Source organism: Microcaecilia unicolor, chromosome 4, assembly GCF_901765095.1.
Source record: "Microcaecilia unicolor chromosome 4, aMicUni1.1, whole genome shotgun sequence".
Classification (NCBI taxonomy): domain Eukaryota; kingdom Metazoa; phylum Chordata; class Amphibia; order Gymnophiona; family Siphonopidae; genus Microcaecilia; species Microcaecilia unicolor.
Genome location: NC_044034.1, coordinates 212,603,474 through 212,620,171, shown reverse-complemented (window position 1 = coordinate 212,620,171; position 16,698 = coordinate 212,603,474). Strand labels below are relative to the sequence as shown.

The following is a 16,698-nucleotide window of genomic DNA, read 5'->3' as shown; positions in this document are numbered from 1 at the left end:
TAAAAATGATGAAGTGTATGCTGAAGCTTTTATGCATAATGATGTTTATAAGCTGAACATTTCAGGTGAAGCCTCACATATGGCGCAAGTAAGGAAGAATGATGGTAAATGTAGTCTGGAAATCTGGCACCGCCGCCTGGGACATCGTGATTCTAAGGTGATCCAGGATCTTTACAGTAAGCAACTAGCCACTGGCATTCAGATAAGTGCAGATGCTGGTAAAATTGAGAAATGCATAGACTGTGTTACTCAAAAAGGTGTGAGACCCTCATTTCCTGCATACACAGGAAATAGGAGTAATAAAGTGCTGGACTTAATACACAGTGACTTATGTGGACCGTTTAATATCCCATCATTGGGAAATAACAGATTTGTGCTAATATTCTTGGATGATTTCTCTAGATATTGTGTGGCCTATTTGCTGAAAGAGAAAAGTCAAGTCACAGACATGCTGAAGAAATACGTAGCCATGGTGAGCAATAAATTTGAAAGAAAACCAAAGGTTCTTCAGACCGACAATGGTGGTGAGTTCACTTCACAAAGCATGTGCACATTTCTAGAACAAGGAGGCATTCAGCATATCACAACAGTAGCTTATACACCAGAGCAAAATTCTGTTGCAGAGAGAAAATTTAGGTCACTTGTGGAAATGACCAGATGTATGCTGTCAGATAGCAATCTCCCTAAAAGACTATGGGGGGAAGCCATTCTCACAGCAGTGTACCTACAAAACAGAATGCCAACTAAAGGCGCTGAGCGCACACCACATGAGACATGGCATGGTAGGAAGCCAAACCTGTCACACATAAGAACATTTGGAAGTACAGCATATGCTCATATACCAAAGCAAAGAAGGCATAAGCTGGATTCCACAACAGAAAGGGGCATTTTAGTTGGCTATGCTCCAGGACACAAAGGATATAGAATTTTGAATCTGAAAACTGGCATTGTTGGCATAAGACATGTTACATATTTTGATGAAAACAAAAGGGTTGATAAAGGCTGGATTATCCCAGATGAGCCTTATCATCCAGAATATGAAACTAGAACCATAATAGACATGCCAGTGTATATAAATGCCATACCAAGGCAGATGTCTGAAAGCAACTCATCTGTATCTAACGAGGAACAGGCAGAGGAAGCAGACACAAAAAGGATCATTGAAGAAGACAGTACAGTTGGAGAAGGGGAATCAATTGGAGAAGGACTCTCAGATTTAGAGGATGCGGAAAGGTCGGACCAACCTGTTGTCAGACGCTCATCCAGGGAAACAAAGGTGTTCCACCCCCAAGACTGTCTTACCTAACAAAGTCAGCAGAAGCTCAAGAGCCCTTAACATGGGATGAGATTGAGAAAATGCCAGCAGAAGAAGCTGCTGAATGGCATAAAGCTGCACAAGAAGAAATTGATGCATTGGATAAAAATAATACTTGGATTCTTACAAAATTACCTCCTGGCAAGAAAGCTATAGGATGCAAATGGGTATTCAAGTTAAAAAGGAATGCACAAGGAAAAGTGGAAAGGTATAAAGCCAGATTAGTCGCAAAGGGATATCTTCAAAAATATGGAGAAGATTTTGATGAAGTGTTTGCACCTGTAGTGAAACACACGACAATCAGAACACTTCTGAGCATTGCAGTCTCAAAAGGCATGCAAGTCAACCACATTGATGTGAAAACAGCGTTTCTTCACGGAGAAATAACTGAAGACTTGTACATGGAACAACCAACAGGTTTCATAAATACAAAACAAAGACAGCTAGTGTGTAAATTAAACAAAGGTCTTTGTGGATTAAAGCAAAGTGCAGAATGTTGGGATGATAAATTGCATGAAATATTGACAAATTTAGGATTTAAGCAAGGTGAAGCAGATAAATGCTTGTACACTAGGTGCACAAATGGACAATATGCATACATTTTAGCTTTTGTTGATGATCTGCTCATTGCAAGCAAAAGTGAGCAAGAGTACAAGGACATTGTAAAATGTTTAAACCACAATGTTGAGATAAAAGAACTTGGTAATGTGTCATACTATCTTGGTATAGAAATTGAGAAACAAAATGATGGTTCTTATCTTCTAAGCCAGAAGCAGAAAATAAATGAGCTTATTGAAGGTTTAGGTATGCAAGATGCCCAAGTTGTAAGCACTCCCATGATCACTGATTTTCTGAAGGATGAAACAGTAAGAGAACCTTTACCAGATAACATCCAATATAGATCAGCCATAGGTAAGCTTTTATATCTAGCTACCACATACAGGGCTGATATAGCAAATGCAGTAGGAATTTTGAGCAGAAGGGTCAGCTCACCTACCAAATCAGATTGGACTGCAGTTAAAAGGATGGTAAGGTATTTAAAGGGTACCATTGATTGTAAATTAAAGATTTCAGCCAATAGTAATCCAAAACTAATATGTTACTGTGATTCAGATTGGGCAGGGGATCATTCTAATTATAAATCCACAAGTGGATATGTGTTTATGTATGGAAATGTACAAATTTCATGGGCCAGTCATAAACAAAGTATTGTGAGTTTGTCTTCTACAGAAGCTGAATACGTGGCCGTATCGGAAGCGTGCAGAGAACTGATGTGGATTGAAAAACTTTTGCTGGATTTCGGAATAGCTGAAAAGAGACCAATCCAGATAATGGAAGATAATCAGAGCTGCATCCGACTGTCACAGAATGACAAGGTTCAGTCACGCACCAAGCACATCGCAACGAAATACCACAACGTGCGAGAGTTGGCAAAAGAAGGGGTCATCAGTCTACACTATTGTCACACCAGTGAGATGACAGCTGACATCATGACCAAACCGTTACCCAGAGAACATTTTGTGAATCTTCGTATAAAGCTTGGACTTTGTATGAATAAATAATTGCATGACAGTTATGCATGAGAAGGGGTTTGTTGGAATGTAATTGTATTTTACATGCATTGCCTGTCACCTATTATTTCTCTGTGATTACTCTGTGACCTCTGATGTGAATTACTTAGAGAGGTCACACTGCTATGCAACTTCCTGTGGGGGTTAGATGCAGCACATGGAGCACATGGAGCTCATGATCTCTCCTAACCTGAGAGAATCTATGGTGGTGTGAGCATCCATTACCATCTAAGCACATGGAAGGAGCTGATAATACAAATGTATAGTAATATGTATATATAAGCCTGTCTGATTATAATCTAACTACAAACTGTGAGTAAACAGATGTTTTGTTACTTCAACTTTAAAGTGACTCAGCAGTGAATTATTCAGGGGTGAATGAGAGAGAGATGAAGAAAGAAATTAACATTTCTAAAGCTGAAGCTGTGTGTACTAAAATCTGCTAATTATTTACTACAAATAATCCAACACAGTTACCTTTGGTTCCCAACCTGTTGTCACAGGGTCCGGTGACCATGGAGGACGCCGGCCGATTTGGTCTTATGGCCTGGCGATTGAGAGGGCGCAATTGAGAGGCAGAGGCTATTCCAATAAAGTAATTACCACTCTCCTGCAAGCCCGCATGCGTTCCACTTCTGTGGCTAATGCCAGGATTTGGTGTCAGTTTGAAGTCTGGTGTGCTTCCAGAGAGATCACACCCCTGCGGGCTCCTGTCTCGCCGATTCTGGACTTTTTGCAGGATGGTGTACAAAAAGGCTTGGCCTATAATTCCCTGTAGGTGCAAGTGGCAGCATTGGCCTCCCTGCGTGGCAAGGTTGAAGGCGTGTCTTTAGCTGCTCATCCGGATGTGGCACGGTTTCTTAGAGGGGTGCTTCGGCTCCATTCTCCCGTGCGGGCACCTTGTCCAGCTTGGAACCTGGGGCTAGTGCTGAAGGCCCTTCAGGGTGCTCCCTTTGAACCGCTTCGGCGTGCTTCAGAGAAAGATTTGACACTGAAGGCCGTCTTGTTAGTGGCCATTACTTCGGCGAGACGGGTGTCAGAGCTCCAGGCGCTGTCCTGTAGAGACCCTTTTCTGCAGTTTTCAGAGTCCGGGGTCACGATTCGGACCGTGCCTTCCTTCTTGCCTAAGGTGGTTTCAGTGTTTCACCTAAACCAACCTATTTTCTTGCCCTCCTTTGTCGAGGAGGAGTTTCCAGAATCTTTTGGGCAATTTCACCTGTTGGATGTGCGCAGGACTCTGCTGCAGTCTTTGCAAGTTACTAACTCTTTCAGGACCTCTGATCATCTGTTTGTTTTGCTATCAGGTCCTCGCAGAGGGTCTCCAGCGTCTAAAGCCACTATTGCCCGCTGGCTTAAAGAATCTATCTTTTCAGCTTATTTGCTTGCCGGCCGGCCTCTGCCTGATGCCTTTAAGGCGCATTCCACTAGAGGAATTTTCTCTTCTTGGGCTGAAACTGAAGCACTCTCTCTTCAAGAGATTTGTAGTGCAGCAACATGGGCTTCTAAGCTCTCTTTTGCCCGACATTACAGGCTGGATGTGGCTGCCAGGAGGGACGCACACTTTGGAGCGCAAGTGCTGACGAGTGGTGTGCTTGTTCCCACCCTATCTAGGGATTGCTTTGATACATCCCATCTGTAATGGCTGCATCTGCTTGATGACAAGGAAGGGAAAATTAGGTTCTTACCGTGATAATTTTCTTTCCTTTAGTCATAGCAGATGCAGCCATGATCCCTCCCTGTCTGATGCCATCTGCTGTAAATCTATTTCAGGTTCTGTTCGTGTTTCCTGGAGATTCCGTCCTTGGGAGAAAGTCGGAAAACAGTCTTCAGGATTCTTGTTCAATTAAAGGAGGATGACTTAATTCCCTCTAGTTTCATGTTTTGGAGGATGAGTTTATTCCCTCCGGGAGGATGAGTTTATTCCCTCCAGTTATGTCTCAGTGGAGGATGAGTTTATGCCCTCCGGGAGGATGTTTCATTCCCTCCATTCTGAGTTAATGCCCTTTGTTGTAGGGCCATCGTTCGCTGTGAGGAAAGCTTATGTTATTCCCATTGCGGTTTGCCATACTGCTTTGGAAGCTTCAAATACTGAAGAGAGGCAGTGGAGCAAGCTGGTATGAGGCACTGAAAAAAGTGTGCTCTCTATCTCCCTCTGCTGGTTGATGGACACAATCCATCTGTAATGGCTGCATCTGCTATGACTAAAGGAAAGAAAATTATCACGGTAAGAACCTAATTTTCCCGTAGTATCCAGACTGGCCCCCAAACTATGAATAGAGGGTAGAACAGAAACAAAAACAATCAAGCTAAAACCCAGCATAAGGGCACTGCTCTCCAAACCGAGTCAACCACAAAACCTGCATTTTTTTACCTCATTTAAAGCCAACCCATTAGCTCCCAGCCATGCCTGTATTGTCTTAAAATAAAGTCTCCACCAATTTTACACCATCTTCCGTAACAGAAGGTACAGAAAAATAAAATTGCAAATCGGCATAAAGCTGATAACTGACCCTCATATCAGCCAACACCTTACAGAAAGGAAGCATGAACAGATTAAATAACAATGAACAGGGCCGTGCCTAAGGTCTCTGGTCAGAGGAGGGCGGGCCCAGGAAGAACAGAGGGACGTCGGAGAAGGCAGCACCGATCGCCGATCAGCTGTTCTTGCCCATGCAGCGCCTTCACACAGAGGTGAGAGGCGCTGTGCGGGCTGGTAAAGCAGAGGGGGGGTCCGGAAGAGGGGGGGAGCGGTGGCGACAAGCTCAGGGGGCGGGGCACGGGGGCGGAGCATGGCGGGAGGCGCAGCTGTGGGAGAAGGAGAAAAACAGAGAGGAAGGGAGGGGGACCGGGGCTGCTAAACTTTGTTTTTTTTGTTTTTATTTTTTATTTAATACATACGGAAGCGGGGGGCAAGGGTGTCCATACAGGACGCTCCTGATGAGCACCTTTGCCCCTTTTATTTTCAACGTGTTTTTTTGGGGGGGGGGGGGGGTTGACGTTTGTGGCATGCGCAGAGCAGCCAGCATAACGCTTGGCTGCTCTGCGCATGCTTTATGGGCAGATTAACGACGAGGATTACACTTCTGTAATGCATTCGACTTTCAAATACCGAACCGAACATGTGGGACTTCTGTTTTTAGTGCATTCTTTGTTTTTTCAACTTCGGTAAGGACTTTTACGTTTTTGATTTTTTTAACGTATGTTTGATGCATCTAGGCCTGAGTCATGTGATTACAGTGTGTATTCATTTATGTAAAAAAAAAAAAAATATATATATATATAATTATAGGGTTTTTCTGGTGCCTTGACCATAACATGTCTTAAGACCTGAGGCCTCTTTAAATTTGTGATGTGTAGATGTGATCGTTTGGAAGTTTCACAAACCCTCAGTGTAAGTTAACCATGGTATATGCTTATGCTTTTTTTCTGTTGGGCGGTCTTGAGTGAGATATACAGATTTTTGAATGATCCTTAAGCTAAATTATCCAGCCCATGTGCCTGAAGGTGAGCAACATTTGTAACTCTTCTTTATCTCCCTAGCTGGCTGGAGGAGTGATTCTTGGCGTGGCCCTATGGCTTCGACACGATCCTCAGACCACTGGCATTCTGTACCTGGAGATGGAGGATAAAGCAGCTCCCAGCACCTTTTTTATTGGTAAGTAGCACCAGTCACAGATGTCTCGCTGTGGTCTGTCAGGGCTACTTTTCTCAACTTGCACAGCTTTCTGTACATCTCATGCTATTTCCGGATTTATTTTCTCTGTGCCAAGCCCTCCTGGGATATGCAAGCATCGTAAAGGCTTCTGTGAATCCCAGTTTCTGATAACTGAGGCTTCTATGACCTTTCTGTCTGAATTAATAAAAAGGTGCTTGATGTTCTCATATACAGCAGAACCCGCTGTTGCTGGGAAATCAGCACATTTACCTGGGCAGCTTTTGTTATAAAGAGAGATTCCTGAGCAAAGATCTAATTTTTGAGTAATTCATCAATGAAGTGTATTTGAAGTTTTTACATATTGGTTCTCTAAGTGGTGTATGATAATTTTTTAGTTTTACTCCTGGGGAAATTTGTAATCTTTTTTTTTTTTTTTTAATGCAAAATTCTCTCATTATAAGGGCTAGCATCTCCCCCCACCCCATACATGAAATACCCACCACAGCAGTTTCCCAAGCACCTTCTTGCAGACCTACACCCTATTCCCATGGCATACGCACACATCTCATCTACCTTTTTCTAGCCCCCCCCCCCCCCCACCCATGTTATTTTCCGGTGCACCCTTCCCTGTGCACAGACTATCCATCTTTTTTCCAGCCTCCCCCCCCCCCCCCTCCACTCTATCTACAAGTTTTCCAGACACCCTCCCTCTACTCCCTTCTTTCCTCCTTCCCTTCACTCTCGCCACACCAGTGCAGCAAGAGAAGGAGCTGCACATCATGCTGCTTCCTGCTTCTCTGCTGTCCCAGGCCTGATGGTGCCTTTGAGCCTCATATAGCCACAAGGCTTAAAGAAACCGCTGGGGACCAATGTGGAGGTGACAAAATATTCACCACAGGTGTAGTAGGATAGGATGTGAATGAAATGAATGCAGTGTTTTATGTACTCTGCAAATAATAAACACTATGTCCACATGGCTTTGAGTTTCTCACCCTCGGTATATGTACTGATTAGAACAGTGGTTCCCAAACCTGGTTCTGGAGGCACCCCAGCCAGTCAGGTTTTCAGGATACCCACAATGAATATTCATGAAAGAGATTTGCATGCACTGCCTCCACATCTATTCATGAATATTAATTTTGGATATTCTGAAAATCTGACTGGCTGGGGTGCCTCCAGGACCAGGTTTGGGAACCACTGAATTAAAAGATAAATTATTTCATTATATTTCTGTGTTCTTTATTTACATGATTGTACTAATAGCAAATAACTATTTACAAGAATGAAATACTGACAGAAAAGAAATAGGGTAGAATTAAAGTTCTTTGGAAAAGGAAACTCGGAGATTAGTTGGAACAAACTCGGTATGTTCCAACATAGATAAACAGGTGAGATGAAAAGCTGTAGAGAGTCTAGAGAGGCTAATGTGAAAGGTCCATCTGATGGCTCCGAGGATCTGAAAACTTCACAGGAGGTAATTTGTTGTCTCCTTTTATGTTATGGCTTGCAAAACCGCAATGTCTTTTGACTCCTGGCTCCAAACAGCCTTGTGACATTATTTCTCCAAGGACAAGCAGGCTGCTTGTTCTCACGACTGGGTGACGTCCGCGGCAGCCCCCACCAACCGGAAGAAGCTTCGCGGGCGGTCCGCACGCGGGGCACGCCCACCGCGCATGCGCGGCCGTCTTCCCGCTCGTGCGTGACCGTTCCCGCCAGTCTTTTCTTTTCCGCGCCTGAGGAGAGTCGTGCCGTCGCCGCTCTTCCTTCGCAGCCCCGGAAAGACCGTCGCGTTTACGCGATTTTGTTTAGTTTTGTTTAGTTTTTTGGTTACCGCGTGCCCCAGTTTCTTTTCTTAAAAAAAAAAAAAGAGAGCACGCGCTCATTTTTCCCTCGTTTCTAGCGAGGGCGTCGCGTTGCGGCCTTGTGGCCGCGCGATCGATTTATTTTTTCGAGGTGTGATTTCCGCCACCATCGACGACTTTAACTTCGCCGACGCGATTTTTCCGTCGATGTCCTCGAAGGTCCCGAGTGGATTTAAGAAGTGTGGTCGGTGCGGCCGGCCGATCTCGCAGACCGACACCCACGCTTGGTGCCTCCAGTGCCTCAGGCCGGAGCACAATATCAAGTCGTGTTCCCTGTGTCTCGGTCTCCGGAAATGGACTCAGGTTGCGAGGCAAGTTCTGCGGGACCGTCTTTTTGGAACTTGCGCCGGCCCCTCGACGTCGACTTCGACGGCATCGGTATCGACGCCCGGTCCTTCAGTACCGGTATCGATGCCCGAAAAATCGGCATCGATGGCATCGACCCCAGGAGAAAAGGTCCCGTCGGCCCGCCGGTCCTCCGGTGAGGGTAGAGGTGAGAGACCGCGTGGGCAGTCGGCCCCGGTCACTCCTTCAGCCCGTGGCCCTCGGGACCGAACCCTGTCTGACCCGGTTCCTCGGGACCGAGGGGGATCGACCTCCTCCTCCTCCATACCACCCGGCACCGGTGACGGGCACCGTAAAAAGGCAAAGAAGCACCGTCACCGGTCGCCCTCGAAGCGTCCGTGTCGAGAGGAGAGGTCCCCCTCGGTGGTGGAGGTACCGCCACGTCAGGGTCCTAGCACTTCGGTGCAGTCTCCTGAAACCGAGCAGCTTCCGGCACCGATGCCTCTACCGGCCCCCACGTCTTTCCCGACAGCGGGCCTGGACGAGTGCCTCCGAGCCATCCTTCCGGGGATCCTGGAAGGGCTGATGCGCCAGGCTGTGCCGGCGCCGGGGGTGCTTGCGCTCTTGGCGCCGATGACTGTGGCGCCGGAAAGCTCTAGCCCGGTGCCGAGGCCGTCGACGCCGCCGCCGCTTGCGGCGCCGGTCTCGACCGCCACGCAGGTGGAATCCCCGTCGACGTCGATGGAGGGAGCTTCGTCCCCGCCAGCGGGGGAGTCCACCGCTCGACGACACCGAGGCCCTGGTGCCTCGACGTCGAGCCGGGCCCGGTTCCGGACTCAGCTACATGAGCTCATGTCCGATACCGAGGAAGAGGCCTCGTGGGGGGAAGAGGAGGACCCCAGATATTTCTCCTCAGAGGAGTCTGCGGGTCTCCCCTCGGACCCCACGCCTTCACCAGAGAGAAAGCTCTCGCCCCCTGAGAGTCTCTCTTTTGCCTCCTTTGTGCGGGATATGTCTATTTGCATTCCCTTTCCCGTGGTCTCTGTGGATGAGCCGAGGGCTGAGATGCTCGAGGTCCTCGACTATCCATCACCAACTAGAGAGTCCACCACGGTACCGCTGCACAATGTCCTGAAGGAGACACTGCTTCGGAACTGGATGCGACCATTAACTAATCCCACCATCCCCAAGAAAGCAGAGTCCCAGTACAGGATCCACTCGGACCCAGAGTTAATGCGGCCACAATTGCCCCATGACTCGGCGGTCGTGGATTCTGCTCTCAAGAGGGCACGGAGTTCGAGGGATACCGCCTCGGCGCCCCCGGGGCGGGAGTCTCGCACTCTGGACTCGTTTGGGAGGAAGGCCTACCAATCCTCCATGCTCGTGACCCGCATCCAGTCATACCAGCTCTATACGAGCATCCACATGTGGAACAATGTGAAGCAACTGGCGGACCTGGTCGACAAGCTCCCGCCGGAGCAGTCCAGGCCTTATCAGGAGGTGGTCAGGCAGCTGAAGGCGTGCAGAAAGTTCCTGTCCAGGGGTATCTATGACACCTGTGACGTGGCATCTCGTGCTGCGGCCCAAGGTATAGTGATGCGCAGGCTCTCATGGCTGCGTGCCTCTGACCTGGACAACCGCACCCAGCAGAGACTGGCCGACGTCCCTTGCCGGGGGGATAACATTTTTGGTGAGAAGGTCGAGCAGCTGGTGGACCAACTGCATCAGCGGGAAACCGCCCTCGACAAGCTCTCCCACCGTGCGCCTTCAGCATCCGCCTCAGCAGGTGGACGTTTTTCCCGGGCCCGGCAGGCTGCGCCCTATTCCTTTGCAAGGCGTAGGTACACCCAGCCGGCCCGAAGGCCTCGCCAGGCACAGGGACAGCCCCAGCGCGCTCGTTCTCGTCAACAGCGTGCGCCTAAGCAGCCCCCTGCGCCTCCACAGCAAAAGCCGGGGACGGGCTTTTGACTGGATCCACGGGAACATAGCCGCCCTCAAAGTGTCCGTACCGGACGATCTGCCGGTCGGAGGGAGGTTAAAATTTTTTCACCAAAGGTGGCCTCTCATAACCTCCGACCAGTGGGTTCTCCAAATAGTGCGGTGCGGATACGCCCTGAATTTGGCCTCTCCTCCACCAAATTGTCCTCCGGGAGCTCAATCCTTCAGCTCCCATCACAAGCAGGTACTTGCAGAGGAACTCTCCGCCCTTCTCAGCGCCAATGCGGTCGAGCCCGTACCACCCGGGCAGGTAGGGCAGGGATTCTATTCCAGGTACTTCCTTGTGGAAAAGAAAACAGGGGGGATGCGTCCCATCCTAGACCTGAGAGGCCTGAACAAATTCCTGGTCAAAGAAAAGTTCAGGATGCTTTCCTTGGGCACCCTTCTGCCAATGATTCAGAAAAACGATTGGCTATGTTCCCTGGATTTAAAGGACGCATACACTCACATCCCGATACTGCCAGCTCACAGACAGTATCTCAGATTCCGCCTGGGCGCACGGCACTTTCAGTATTGTGTGCTGCCCTTTGGGCTTGCCTCTGCCCCACGAGTGTTTACAAAGTGCCTCGTGGTGTTGGCGGCGTATCTACGCAAACTGGGAGTGCACGTGTTCCCATATCTCGACGATTGGCTGGTCAAGAACACCTCGGAGGCAGGAGCCCTCCGGTCCATGCAGTGCACTACTCAACTCCTGGAGCTGCTGGGGTTTGTGATAAATTACCCAAAGTCCCATCTCCAGCCAACCCAGTCTCTGGAATTCATAGGAGCTCTGCTGAATACCCAGACGGCTCAGGCCTTCCTTCCCGAAGCGAGGGCCAACAACTTCTTGTCCCTGGCTTCGCAGACCAGAGCGTCTCAGCAGGTCACAGGTCGGCAGATGTTGAGACTTCTGGGTCATATGGCCTCCACAGTCCATGTGACTCCCATGGCTCGTCTTCACATGAGATCTGCTCAATGGACCCTAGCTTCCCAGTGGGTTCAAGCCACCGGGAGTCTAGAAGATGTCATCCGCCTCTCCACCAGTTGCCGCACTTCACTGCTCTGGTGGACCATCCGGACCAATTTGACCCTGGGACGTCCATTCCAAATTCCGCAGCCCACGAAAGTGCTGACGACGGATGCATCTCGCCTGGGGTGGGGAGCTCATGTCGATGGGCTTCACACCCAGGGTCTGTGGTCCCTCCAGGAAAAGGATCTGCAGATCAACCTCCTGGAGCTCCGAGCGATCTGGAACGCACTGAAGGCTTTCAGAGACCGGCTGTCCTACCAAATTATTCAAATTCGGACAGACAATCAGGTTGCAATGTATTACACCAACAAGCAGGGGGGCACCGGATCTCGCCCCTTGTGTCAGGAAGCCGTCGGCATGTGGCGGTGGGCTTGCCAGTCCGGCATGCTCCTCCAAGCCACATACCTGGCAGGTGTAAACAACAGTCTGGCCGACAGACTGAGCAGAGTCATGCAACCGCACGAGTGGTCGCTTCATTCCAGAGTGGTACGCAAGATCTTCCGAGAGTGGGGCACCCCCTCGGTGGACCTTTTCGCCTCTCAGACGAACCACAAGCTGCCTCTGTTCTGTTCCAGACTACAGGCCCACGGCAGACTGGCGTTGGATGCCTTTCTCCTCCATTGGGGGACCGGCCTCCTGTATGCTTATCCTCCCATACCTTTGGTGGGGAAGACCTTACTGAAGCTCAAGCAAGACCACGGCACCATGATTCTGATAGCGCCCTTTTGGCCCCGTCGGATCTGGTTCCCTCTTCTTCTGGAGTTGTCCTCAGAAGAACCGTGGAGATTGGAGTGTTTTCCGACTCTCATCTCGCAGAACGACGGAGCGTTGCTGCACCCCAACCTTCAGTCCCTGGCTCTCACGGCCTGGATGTTGAGGGCGTAGACTTCACTGCGTTGGGTCTGTCTGATTCCACTAAAAAGAGTTACTTTTTCAAGTGGAGGAGGTTTGACGTTTGGTGTGAGAGCAAGGCCCTAGAACCTCGTTCTTGCCCTGCACAGAACCTGCTTGAATACCTTCTGCACTTATCGGAGTCTGGCCTCAAGACCAACTCAGTAAGGAATCACCTTAGTGCGATTAGTGCTTACCATTATCGTGTGGAAAGTAAAGCCATCTCTGGAGAGCCTTTAGTCGTTCGATTCATGAGAGGCTTGCTTTTGTCAAAGCCCCCTATCAAGCCTCCTGCAGTGTCATGGGATCTCAACGTCGTCCTCACCCAGCTGATGAAACCTCCTTTTGAGCCACTGAATACCTGCCATCTGAAGTACTTGACCTGGAAGGTCATTTTCTTGGTGGCAGTTACTTCAGCTCGTAGGGTCAGTGAGCTTCAAGCCCTAGTAGCTCATGCTCCATATACCAAATTTCATCACAACAGAGTAGTGCTCCGCACCCACCCAAAGTTCCTGCCGAAGGTGGTGTCGGAGTTCCATCTTAACCAGTCAATTGTCTTGCCAACATTCTTCCCCAGGCCGCATACCCGCCCTGCTGAACGTCAGTTGCACACATTGGACTGCAAGAGAGCATTGGCCTTCTACTTGGAGCGGACACAGCCCCACAGACAGTCCGCCCAATTGTTTGTTTCTTTCGACCCTAACAGGCTAGGGGTCGCTGTCGGGAAACGCACCATCTCCAATTGGCTAGCAGATTGCATTTCCTTCACTTACGCCCAGGCTGGGCTGGCTCTTGAGGGTCATGTCACGGCTCATAGTGTTAGAGCCATGGCAGCGTCAGTGGCCCACTTGAAGTCAGCCACTATTGAAGAAATTTGCAAAGCTGCGACGTGGTCATCTGTCCACACATTCACATCACATTACTGCCTCCAGCAGGATACCCGACGCGACAGTCGGTTCGGGCAGTCGGTGCTGCAGAATCTGTTTGGGGTGTAAATCCAACTCCACCCTCCAGGACCCGAATTTATTCTGGTCAGGCTGCACTCTCAGTTAGTTGTTCTTCGTAGGTCAATTTCTGTTATGCCCTCGCCGTTGCGAGGTTCAATTGACCTGGGTTCTTGTTTTGAGTGAGCCTGAGAGCTAGGGATACCCCAGTCGTGAGAACAAGCAGCCTGCTTGTCCTCGGAGAAAGTGAATGATACATACCTGTAGCAGGTGTTCTCCGAGGACAGCAGGCTGATTGTTCTCACCTACCCTCCCTCCTCCCCTTTGGAGTTGCGTTTTCATGTTGTTTCTTGCTTGTCATTCAACTGGCGGGAACGGTCACGCACGAGCGGGAAGATGGCCGCGCATGCGCGGTGGGCGTGCCCCGCGTGCGGACCACCCGCGAAGCTTCTTCCGGTTGGTGGGGGCTGCCGCGGACGTCACCCAGTCGTGAGAACAATCAGCCTGCTGTCCTCTGAGAACACCTGCTACAGGTATGTATCATTCACTTTCTGGGGACTGACTTAGCGTCAGCTGCACTGTTCTGAGCCAGTGGGTGTTATCCCTTCCTTACCCGCAGGTGGAGGTAGAGAGAACTGAATTTTGCCGGTGACACCACCAGCTTTCTAGAACAATCCAGTATTTTTCTGTACCTTCAGCATATGGTAGGTTGTGCTGATGGCGTTCCTGTTCTGGCCAAGCTCCCTGGTCTACTGGCCATGGCCGCACAGCATGGTGAAGCCTACCAGCAGCTTCCAGGTCACAGTCCCAGGACCGCACCTGTTGAGTTCAGAGCGTGACTCCACAGCCCCCAGTGGCACTCAATGCCACTGTGTGAGGCTTTGGCTTGGTCCTGAGGGGTGTTGCTCCCCATCCCCCCCCAGACCTCTTGCCTGTTCACCTGTTTGGGTGTATTCCCCACAGGCTTCCTCTGCGGCTCCCAGGCTTTCCAAAAGTGCTCACTTCAGCTAGCTTCATGCCCTTTGTCAGGGGCTAATTCTATTGTAAAGTTCTAAGTAGGTAATTTCTCTCAGGGTGCACCCAGAGAGCTGGAGTCAGCAGAGGTTCTAGAGCACCGGGCCGAGAGATGCTGGGGCAGTCAGGCAAGCTAGCATGTCTTTCATGGGGTTAGGCATGTAGCTGTGCAGGGGTAATGGATTATTTTTATAATGTGTGAACGTGGCTCATTCAGTCTCTGCCTTTTTCAGTGAGTATTTTTCATGTGGTGTTCCATTCCCCCCACCTTCAGCTAAAATGGATACATTGCTCTCCCACACTGTTCCTGCCAAGGCAACTTGGCAATTAGAATCTTCTTTTCACTCTCAATTCACTTGTGGGCCGATGATCAGAAGCAAACACAGGCACTACAAGCTATTAGCGCCATACTAGCACCTGTGTTTACCCCGCCCCATGATAGAGCATCCGAGCACGTGAAACAATGCACCCACGGGCTCTGAATGCAACTAGCATGCAAATGCGTGCAAAACAAGGCTCTTACCGCAAATAGCATGCAAATGCATGCTAAACATATTCCTTTCCAATGATCAGCGAGAAGCGCACCAAACATAGGCGCTCCCACAGCAAACCCTATGCCAGCTTGGAACTGGCATTGTGGTTTGCAGACCATTGGGGAAGATTGGTGAGCCCTGTCCAGCATGCATTTGCATGCTAGCAAGCCCCCCATTCCCCCCAATGCAGCCCCCTCCCCCCGCAGGAGCAGGAACTCTGACCCCCCCACCCCAAACCAGCGATACGGGGGCCGGAGGTCCCCCCAAGACACGTTCAGAGGGGAGGAGCTGGAGATCCCCCCCCCCCCCCCCCCCCAAGAAAAGCTCTGGTGGCCCAGTGGGCCACGAATCAAGCCCCCTCCAACCTGGTGGTATAGCGGCCTTCTTCCCCGCCCCTACCCCCATACGTTCGTTGAAGGAAGGAAATAGACCCCATCCTCTTCCAGCAGTGATGCTTCAAAAATGGCAACGCCCTGCCCAGTGCATCCTGGTATGCGCTGGGCGGGGTTTCTTTCACACCATATAAACTTACATGGTGTGAAGCCCTACCCTGCACATCCCAGGATGCGCTGGGCAGGGCGTTGCCATTTTCAAGGTGGCACTACTGGAAGAGGAGGGAGTGTACCTCCCTCCTCCATCAAAGGTACGGGGGAGCAGGGAAGAGGGTCGCTAGACCACCAGGTCGGGGGAGGGTTTGATTCGCGGTCCACTGGACCACCAGGGCTTTTTTGGTGGGGATGGTTGGGGGGGGAACTGGAGACCCACCGGATCTCCAGCCCCTCCCTGAACTTGTCAAAGGGACTGGAGTTCTGCTGGACCTCCAGCCCCTGTGTTGTCGGCTTCGGGTGGGGGTTCGGTGGGGGCACTAGGCCTCCAGGGTCATGCTGTTTGGGGTCTGGTGGTCCCACGGACCTCCAGTCCCTGTGTTTGACAGGTCTGAGCTTTTGACAGCCCAGACATCTCAAACAAGTGCGGGAGGATTGTGCCTAAGCGCATGCTCGGGCACAATCCTCCCACACTTTACCCCATGATCAGATAATAGCCCGTATAAATTTCTCTAATCTTGGGGGCGGTAAAGCCTCGTGCTGTTCCAGCACTATTTTTAGAGCGCTGTTTGGAACAGCATGGGGAGCATCGGAGAGAAAAGTTCCATGGTCATGTGATCGGCTTTTTCATTCCTGTCCACCCCAAATCCCTTGACAGGAGGGTGTCCCAGTGGTTTTTGACTCCAGAGCTTGACCCAGTTGGTTAAGCAGGCCCTGCACAGGTCCTCTCTTAAGACCTAATCCTAGCCCTAATCCTCATCCTCTTGGTGGAAGGCCCCAAGGGAATCGGCAGGAGCCTCTGTTTTGAAGTCTCAGCACTGTGGAATGGGTCTGGTCATTCCAGAGGGTCTGTGCTCTTTTGAAGGAAGTGGAAGAGGACTCGCAGGTTCCCCCTGAGCTCCCAGTCCCCCATGGACTCCAGTTCTGAAGACTTTCCCTGTTGGGAGGTCTAGCAGGAGCACTCCCATGGGTTCCAGCTCCTTTGTCATGAATTGCTGTCTCATCTATTAGATGAGGTCACTGGGGCCTTGGCTATGCATAAACATCTCCCAGCGGGCCCCAAGGGGCCTCAAAGC

At 50.2% G+C, this 16,698-nt stretch overlaps 1 protein-coding gene across 1 annotated transcript in view; it reads left to right on the top strand.

The window, feature by feature from the left end:
- The window catches only part of CD81 (CD81 molecule), a 205,697-nt gene that overhangs the window by 76,395 nt on the left and 112,604 nt on the right, over nucleotides 1-16,698 (top strand). Inside the window, exon 2 of the mRNA XM_030201213.1 lies at nucleotides 6,427-6,541. Coding sequence (XP_030057073.1) covers nucleotides 6,427-6,541 — 115 coding nt within the window. The remainder of the gene's footprint in view (nucleotides 1-6,426; nucleotides 6,542-16,698) is intronic.